Source organism: Pseudonaja textilis, chromosome 7 (assembly GCF_049901715.1).
Source record: "Pseudonaja textilis isolate UNSWEBS1 chromosome 7, rPseTex1.2, whole genome shotgun sequence".
NCBI classification, from domain to species: Eukaryota; Metazoa; Chordata; class Lepidosauria; order Squamata; family Elapidae; genus Pseudonaja; species Pseudonaja textilis.
In genome coordinates this window covers 44,254,949-44,264,382 of record NC_141996.1, presented here as the reverse complement: position 1 = coordinate 44,264,382, position 9,434 = coordinate 44,254,949, and the positions used below count along the sequence as shown (strand labels likewise).

At 34.3% G+C, this 9,434-nt stretch overlaps 1 protein-coding gene across 1 annotated transcript; it reads left to right on the top strand.

Moving 5' to 3' along the window:
• Nucleotides 1-1,286: 1,286 nt before the first annotated feature.
• HSPA13 (heat shock protein family A (Hsp70) member 13) lies at nt 1,287-8,084 on the top strand. Its single transcript, XM_026700664.2, has 5 exons — nt 1,287-1,401; nt 2,271-2,611; nt 4,391-4,604; nt 4,945-5,112; nt 5,746-8,084. The coding sequence occupies exons 1-5, from the start codon at nt 1,377-1,379 to the stop codon at nt 6,405-6,407; spliced, it is 1,410 nt and encodes a 469-aa protein (XP_026556449.1). The 5' UTR covers nt 1,287-1,376; the 3' UTR covers nt 6,408-8,084.
• The last annotated feature ends 1,350 nt before the right edge of the window (nt 8,085-9,434 follow it).

Here is a 9,434-nt window from a genome sequence, read left to right as displayed (position 1 = left end):
TGCTGTGTTTAACTTGAGCCGTGGTGGCGCAGTGGTTAGAATGCAGTACTGAATTCAGCTGACTGTAATTTGCCTGCAATTTGGCAGTTCAAATCTCACCAGTCTCAAGGTTGACTCAACCTTCTGTGCTTCCAAGGTCAGTAAAATGAGGACCCAGATCCTTGAAGGCAATATGCTGATTCTGTAAACCACTTAGAGGGCTGCAAAGCAGTATATAAGTCTAAGTGCCATTGCTATAGGTAAGCAGGATTCTTCGCTTCTAAAAGTTCTGCCTGGATTTGGACTCTGGCAGGTATCCAGATTGCTAGCACGATGACTTCCATGAATTTGTCCAACCTGTTTTTGAAGCCATGTAAGCTGGTAGTCAGCATCACATCTCCTAATAGATTGCAAAAGCTGTATTTAATTTATGAAGATATATTATTGTAGGAAAAGTATATCTTGCTTTCAGCAAAGCACGTGTTAACATCCCATGGCATTCTGATTAGCATACTAAGTTTGGCCTTGATGGCAAAACAAGTGGCTTAAGAGGATATTTATCACTATTCATGCAACTAAGGCTGTTGATTAGGGAAAGACACATTTCAGTTCTGAGTCCTATATTCTTCAACATTTCTATTAATGACTTATGCAATTTAATGAAGGGTAAAAGAAAATGCTTGACACACCAAACTGCGAAATTATCTCGTTCGATTAGTACTTCAATGAGACAAAATACAAAATGTATTTCTTTAAAAAAATATTAGCAGACATAAGATATTCACGTAACTACCTCTCACGGTTGGAACTATCTTACATCCAGATTTCCAAAGTCCAGCCCTGAACACTTTCCGGAGACGATAGACATTTTTGCAAACGGTTAGTGGAAACACAATGTAATTTTGATATCGCAAAGCTTTAATACGTACGCTATTGTCTAAGAAATTGTGAAATGGATGGCTACAACCATTTATCCATTAGAAAAAACAGCAATTACAAAGATTTAACCAAATCCCGAAAACCTCAGCGCAAAGAAACGAGAAACAGGAAAAACATTACAAACACCTGCCCATTCCACATTACATCACCGGGAAACTTCCTTCCCGTCCCATCAGACCCTTCGTGAAGAATGGTGACGTGTCTTGGAGAGTCCCTTTCACGCAAGAAGCGCCATTGTAATCTGCGTGTTGCTGCTTGGGTATAGTAGTTTTCTTGTGTAATAAACTCTGTTGGAGTCTTAGGCGAATGAGACTACACTTCCCAGCATGACTCGCAAAACGCGAGGGTTTTTCACGACAAACTAAGGTACAGTCAGCAAAGCGGTAAATGATTCCGGAAGCCCGGTAGCGGAGTAGCAGCCGGTCCTTGTAGGACGCGCCAGGGCAAGATTGTTAGAAATGGCCGGGGAAATGACGGTGTTGGGTAAGTATATGGGGAGCTTTTATCTAGTACGTCGTTCCTTTCGGGGAATATAATAATTTTCTCCCTTCCTTCCTAGGGAGATAGCCGAAATATGGTATTTGAATCGAAACCCACTGTTCAGGATCGTAATGTGCCAAACAAACTGGTCCTGCGACCATTAGTCATGGTTGCTGATTAGATATGTCAATGATACAAATAGCTTTCAGGTGACAGCGGAATGATCATCATCATGTTCTGCTTGTGAACTCAGAAGGAAATGGAAGAACAAGTTGGGAAAACGGGTACTTGCAATGTGTTCTGAGGCTTAAACTAAATTCAGGGAGAGATTTTGTCAAAATTGATTATTTGCGGATTTTTCTCTGCATTTGTCTTAATGGAAATCAACAAAGCCACAGGAAAAAAGAACATTTGTTAATCTGGGAATAGAGGAAGCAAAACACCTTGTGGTTTCTTCCCCCCTCATGTTTAGGAATTTGTGTGTGTGTCCTATCTTCTGATACAGACATCTGATTCAATAAATTACAAGAATGCTTAATTCATATGGTTTAAATATGTAAAACGTTTCTAAAATCCCTAGCATAGTTTCAAAATGTTTGTGTTCAAATGTGTACTTTCTAATAGTAGAAATCCTATGTATACTTCAGGAAGCATATTGTGAAATGCTCATTATAAATGCAAAAGAAATGTATAGCTTTCCAAACAAGAAGTGCTGTACTTTAGATAAGGGAGAAAATATGTTAATTTAAAAATGCAATAATACATTTACAGGACTCTGTGTTATATTGAAGAAACATTTATTTACATTGGAATGAATTAGATGATTATCGTCACTCTCTCCTCACCCACCTCACCCTCTTTTTGTTTTTTAGGTTCTGCTATTTTGACCCTTTTACTAGCTGGATATCTAGCCCAACAGTATTTACCTATGCCCACACCAAAAGTAATAGGGATTGACCTTGGTACTACATATTGTTCAGTTGGAGTATTCCTTCCTGGTAAAGGACAGGTGAAAGTGATTCCAGATGAAAATGGACACAATAGCATTCCAAGCATAGTGTCATTTACTGAGAATGATGTGTATGTGGGATATGATGCACTGGAATTAGCAGATGCAAATCCACAGAATACTGTGTATGATGCCAAGAGATTTATAGGAAAGATCTTCACCATAAAGGAACTTTTAAGTGAAAGCAGCAGATATCCATTTAAGGTAAAGTTAACATTTTATTTACTATCGATTTCAAATAATCACTTTCTTCTTGGGGAAAAAAAACTGAAAATGCTTAAGATCTTGTGAAGATTTTCATGTTCAGCTACTTTACTGAAACATGTTACTATTACTGCAAGCTTAATGTTTTTGTCAAATTTTAATTCAGTTATCAATTGTATTGACTCCAGATGCACAAAGCCCTTATGCCATGTTCAACCAGATCCTTATTTGTTTTTCCTCCCCTTTCTCTACCAGTGTTAGTTAACTTGGGTATCTTAACAATTATAAGTGATGGTTTTATTTTTGAGTTTGTAATTATATTTTCTTTACTTATATGTTTAGGAGTATTTGGGGAAGGGGTTTTATTTGTGTATGGGTATTTTTCAGGGGAAAATAGATTATGTGTGACAGTTTAATTCTTTTTAATGAAATGTTCTGCTCTTCTGTGGGGGTTTTCATTTTGAGGTGGGGTGTTAAGATATTTTCCTGTGTAACTGTGAAATTCTTGGTTTGTGGTAGGTAGTTTATTTGGTTAATATATTATATGTTTTTATTATGCATTTCTTACAGTATACCATTAGTTTTGCACTTATGAAATTTTCATTTTCTTATACTTCTTGGAAAGCAATTATTTGCAGTTGAATTTCTCACATATCTTCTGCTCAAAGGATCCTAGAATGTGCATGCAGAAGTCCTGCCTTTCTTAGCTGCTCTTGACTTTTGCTCTGGAGAATTGTAAGAAAGAGACATTAATACAAGAAAGATACAAACAATAAATTAAATAGAATTTAGATTTGGTAGATACCATTGTATGCAAAAGTTGAGGTAACCTGGTCAGAATAACCCCTAAGAAAACAGAGATGGCTTGTTGTAGTAGTTAAGGTACTTGGCTAAAAACTGAGAGACCATGAATTCTAATCAAGCCTTAGGCACAAAGCCAGTTGACCCACCTGGGTCCAATCCTAGAAACAAGGCAATGTCAAACCGCTTCCTAAAATTTTGCCAAGAACCTCAGGAACTAGTCAAGGCAGACACCATGAGTCTAGACTGACTCAAAGGCACACAGATACACATAAAAAAGCTGACACAATTCTACATAATAGTATTACTGCAAATTTGAACATGTTTCTATTAATATGCAGTTTAAGATTTTAATAAATATTGAAAGTACAGATATTTAGAGAACCATTAAGTTAATACTTTTAACAGTAAAGGAGAATATTTGTAGTTCAGTGTTGAAATGGGGGTCTTTTGTGTTCTCTGTTTTCTTGTAGACATTTCATTACCCAAGCTAGGTAATATTAAGAATTAAGAGGCTTTTTATTATTTATTTCTGCAATGGTTGTAAGTGTGAAAAATGGTCGTAAGTCACTTATTTTCAGTGCTGTTACAACTTTAGTCACTAAGCAAATGGTTGTAAATTGAGTACTCACCTGTAAATTGCCTAAGCATCTACACTTGTCAAAATCATTGTTTTCTTATCTTGAATCTGTAAGCAACTGGTCATAACTGGCAATCATTCAAATTTAGAAGTTGTGTTTATACCCAGCCAGCAAAGGTTGTGTTAGTTGCATTTTATTTGGGAATTTGTTGAAACATACAGTTTGATCAAGAGTAGCTGAACTTAGGAGAACATAGATAATGTAAGCAAGTGCTGGACATTGTATTAACCTAATTACAATTTTTGCAAGAATTAAACCATAGTTTATTTTCCACATGCAAACTGGGCCTATGTTAAATAATACGTTTTGGGTTTTTTGCTCCTTTTCCCTCTCTCAGATTCTTAACAACAAAGGAAGTGCTGAATTTTCTGTTGTAACCAATGAGACCATTAGGGTAACACCAGAATATATTAGTTCTCAGCTTCTTTTGAAATTGAAGAGGATGTCCGAGGATTTTCTCGGAGTGCCGGTTTCCAAAGCAATTATTTCAGTGCCAGCAGAGTTTGATGAGAGACAGCGCAACTACACAATTAAGGCAGCTAGCCTTGCAGGTGATGTATATACTTTTCACATTTTTCTTAAAGTCAGTTTTCAAAGGGACCTAAACTGGAGCAGCAATGAAACAACAGGTTTTATTTGCAGAATTTGAAGCCACAGTGAAATCCCTAAATGATTAAAATGAATCACTGTCAATGCAAAATAGAATATTCTCTATTTTAAATACACATTAATTTGTTGAAAGAGTTCCAAAACTAGGCATATCAAGTTTTCACTTAAATTCTCATAGTATCATATTTGTCAGTGTGCAAATATATAGTTTATGTTTGAACATATATTTTGTTGACAATATGAAATATATTGGAAATTGAAAATACATTTTTATCTTTGTAGGTCTGGAAATTTTGCGGGTAATTAATGAGCCCACTGCTGCAGCATTGGCATATGGCCTTCACAAGGCTGATGTATCCAATGTTCTGGTAGTAGATCTGGGTGGAGGTACCTTAGATGTTTCCCTGCTAAATAAACAAGGAGGAATGTTCCTGACTCGAGCTATGGCAGGTAAAGAAATGCATTTATTATTTAATTATGCACAACAATTGTTTTAAATTAGCACTTACATCTGTCTTAAATTACAGTTCAAGTATGAATAATGACTGGATTCAGAGAGCATGCTTCTTCCATCTAGCATTTCTTGTCATGTGAAAAGACATAAAACACATGGAAACATTGCATTAATTATGCTAGCTTTTTTATTTGTTTTATGTATTGTGTGAATCCAGTTTCTCTGGTGTTTTAAACCATGATTTAGCAAGATATGTGAACTTAACCACAGAAATTCTGTCAGTGGTATTACAGTTACCATAATTTATTCACACAAATAAAGCTAATAGTGTATAGTTAAATATACATTATAGTTTATATCATATATCATTTTGATGTAACATATTTGCACTTTGCCACTGCATTTTATTAAATATGGACTGCTAGCTGTGATTGATGGCCTATTACAGGTTGAACTAGATTGTTTATTTTCACACTAGATTAGCAAGAATAATGTTATTTAACCCATGGCACATGTAACACATGCTCTACTATACTGAGACATCTTACTTGTGTCCAAATGTTAAATGCTATTTAAGCTATATCTATTGTCCTATCAGTTATCTGATATATATAGATTTTGTCTTTTAGGGAACAACAAACTTGGAGGGCAAGACTTCAATCAACGATTGATGCAATACCTCTATAATGAAATCCATCATATGTATGGCTCTCTGCCCTCCAGAAAAGAAGAAATACATCGACTCAGGCAGGCTGTAGAATCTGTCAAATTAAATTTGACTGTTCACACTTCATCAACAATTCAAATTTCTCTTACTATGCCGGAGAAGAAAGACCAGCATGAAAATTTGCAAAAGGATAACAGACATGAAAATAATTATTTGGAAACTGAAATGAAAGAGCACAAGAAAGATAGCTTTTCAAAATCTCTTGATGGCACATGGAAATTAATTAGCTTTGAAACAGAAATTTCTCGAAAACTCTTTGAGACATTAAATGATGACCTTTTTGAGAAAATCCTTGTGCCCATTGCACAGGTGCTGAAAGAAGGACATCTATACAAGACAGAAGTAGATGAGATTGTATTAGTTGGAGGTTCCACTCGAATTCCAAAAATACGTAAAATTATTACAGAATTCTTTGGAAAGAAACCTAACATCTCTGTTGATCCAGACTTAGCTGTTGTAACAGGGGTGGCAATCCAAGCAGGAATTGTTGGGGGATCTTGGCCTCTTCAAGTTAGTGCTGTGGAAATCCCAAACAGGCATTTACGGAAGACAAATTTCAATTGAACTTCAGTGTTCTTGCATTATTTTTTAATACTATCAACAAAGCAGGATTCTGTTTGTTCAACCAAATTCTATTTGCATGATGCTGGACTTTTAGTGTACATTAGTTCTTCCCCATCATTGAAGAGATTCAAATATTGGATTTAAAAAATATTTAATTTCTGCTTGAGTTAGGAGAACTGTGAGCTCGTTATTTAAAGAAAGCCAATGATCAAAAGCTTCATTTCTGAAACTTTATCTTATTGCCCTGCTTTAATAATGAACAGAACCTCAAGACTTCATTACTTGAACAAGGAACAAAATAATTTGAGAGTAATGATGACAATCGTGTTGGTATTGTATCCTGATTATTCTCAGGAGTTTGTATTGATTGGGCCTGGCCTGTCATGAAGCAGTATTAATATATATCAGTGAAGTTCCTTTTAAATGGCATTTAAAAGCACTTTTCTTAACATTGTGTTCAAGCCTGACTATGTTTTAGGTACTGTCAATTCTCTGTGTTCATTAACACCATAAATATTGGGAAGCTACAAATCTTAATATCTGATTTAATAAGAGGTGATAATTGTACACGACTTCCCATATAGAAATGGGCACTAGTTAACAGTTGCTGATTAAATGACAGAATGACCCTTTTTGATATAATACAAAACTATTGAGTAGTGTTATAAACATGAGCCTTGGGTTCATACACTCCCCTTTTCTCCAGAAAGGCCATAAGAAGGTTAAAGTTAATTACTTCCGTTTTCAATTTATTGCAGTTTAGTGTTACGCCTTAACCCTAAATTATGGTTAACCCTAATTATGGCATACTGAAACATGCCTTCTTCATAACCACTGTTTGAAATTGGCTTGCTCCAATAATTCACAATTCAAGCTGACCACAGTTACTGGTAGTTTATGGTTTAGCAATGTATGGATATTTTATGGATTCATATAAAACTTTCATACAAGTCTATGTGAAAATGTGTTACATCTCAATGAAGTAAATACATGAATTTTCCCTATTAGTCAATTCAGTTTCAAGTGAGTTAAAAATATACCTGTGCAAAATACTTTAAACTGAAGCAATTTAAACTGGAGACAAATTATCTTGACTCGTCTGAGTGTTCTAATACTGTTCCAATCATACTGAAAATTTGACCTCAAAGCAGCCTATTATTAACCTTTAAAAATATGGCGGAATTTAGTATAACTCCACTATGGTTAAAATGGCAATCAAAACAACTTAGGGAAAATAGGAAAAGTTGTTTCAAAAAATTTAAATGGGGCATTTAAAGCTGAAGGTGTTTTGAAGTTGGAACATTTTTCATATTACTGCATAATAAATATAATACACATTAACTTCTGTCCACACACTAAGGTTTTACTGCTAATCCAATTCAGGGTGAAGCTATTTAACCATTCCGTAGAACACATTTTGAAGGACCAATGCTAATCAATGCTGTTATAGAAAATAGCAAAGACAAAAAAAAAGTTAACAGTCCATTCTTTCCAATAAAATGCTGATATTTTCAGGCTGTGATATCATACGTATACATCTTGTTTTGATGTCCAGGTTCATAAATTAAAAGACATGGAACTATTTTCAAATATTTAAATGTCAAAAAATAAAGAACTGTTGCATTGTAAATGTGACTGAAGCGGTCTATAAATTCATAAATAAAAAAACAAAATATTTTTGTGTACTCCTCTATATTATTAAATAAGTGTGACTATCTGATGCATGACCCAAACAATTATTTTGATCATGATGGTCAGTAAATGTATCAATGTAACTGAGGAAGTTATTTTTTTCATTTATAATTCCCTTAAATCGAACGACTTTCAGTTGGCAGCATTTGAGTATTCTGAATAACAAAATTTGTTACAGTTCAGAGGATTTTACTGCTGTTGATTGATTTTCTAATTATTGGGGAAAAAATATGGCATAGTCTTCAAGGATAATGGAGATCTATCCTGTCTGGATAAAGGTATTTTGGGAACTATTTCACGGTCTGTATGCAGGTATTGCCAATTATATTGATATCAACAAGACCAGCAAATATTTTACTAGTACTGGTGGTTTAGGTAGTTGGTTTTAGAGTGCTTTAAACTCATCAATTTTTTACTTGGTTAAACAGTCCTTCAAAGGCAGTTTGTGATTTAAATCTTGAGTTCTAGCTTTATGGATATCATCAGTTTCATAAAAATACTCTTCTTGATTCAAAAGTATCTTCCAGAATGTGCAATATTTAGCATATTAGCTCAGTTATTTCAGAGGGAATTTAAGAACTGAGCAATAGGAAGGAAAGTCAAACAAGCTTATGTTTGACATTCTTTGAGGGTATTGGAGAAAATTAATTTAGAGTGGAGATTTAAATATGTATCCATAGTAAAGTTCTGAATTGCTCCCCACCCCACCCCACAATGAGAAGAAAACATATAGAGTACTATCCTTTCATATTCCTGTCAACACAAGACCACATCTTGTTTCTAAACCAATAGCAATGCTTCCATATATTACTTGGTCAGGACAACACTTTTTACTAAAAAATAAATAATTGCCAAGGCAGCATCCTTTTTTAAAATTTGAATGTGTGCTAAGAACAATAAGTAATGATTGCATGGATTAAAATAAAACTATAGAATAAAAGTATGAAATTTAGTTGTGAAAAATATATTTAAAAGAATAAATATACCTGAATTAAACTAAAACTTTTGCCTTATAATAACAATATTTCAAAGTCATATTAATGAGGAAAAACCCCTATTTCTTCAGCAAATAGGTATAAACTCTTTCTGGTTTGCCTAAATTAGAATTGCATCTGGGCAATCTGATAGAGATAGCATTGCACAGATGCAATTATACCTACTTGTATATAATACCAAAGAATGCAAAATGTTTCTATCACTATTACATTGCTGGAGCAGGTGTTCACAATCTGAGCTATGAACTATATTGCTGTAGTAATGCATGAGCTACAAAAGAGATTCATTTAAGAGAAGAGATTTTATGCAAAAATATAAATGTAGTTTGGGCATTGTTTA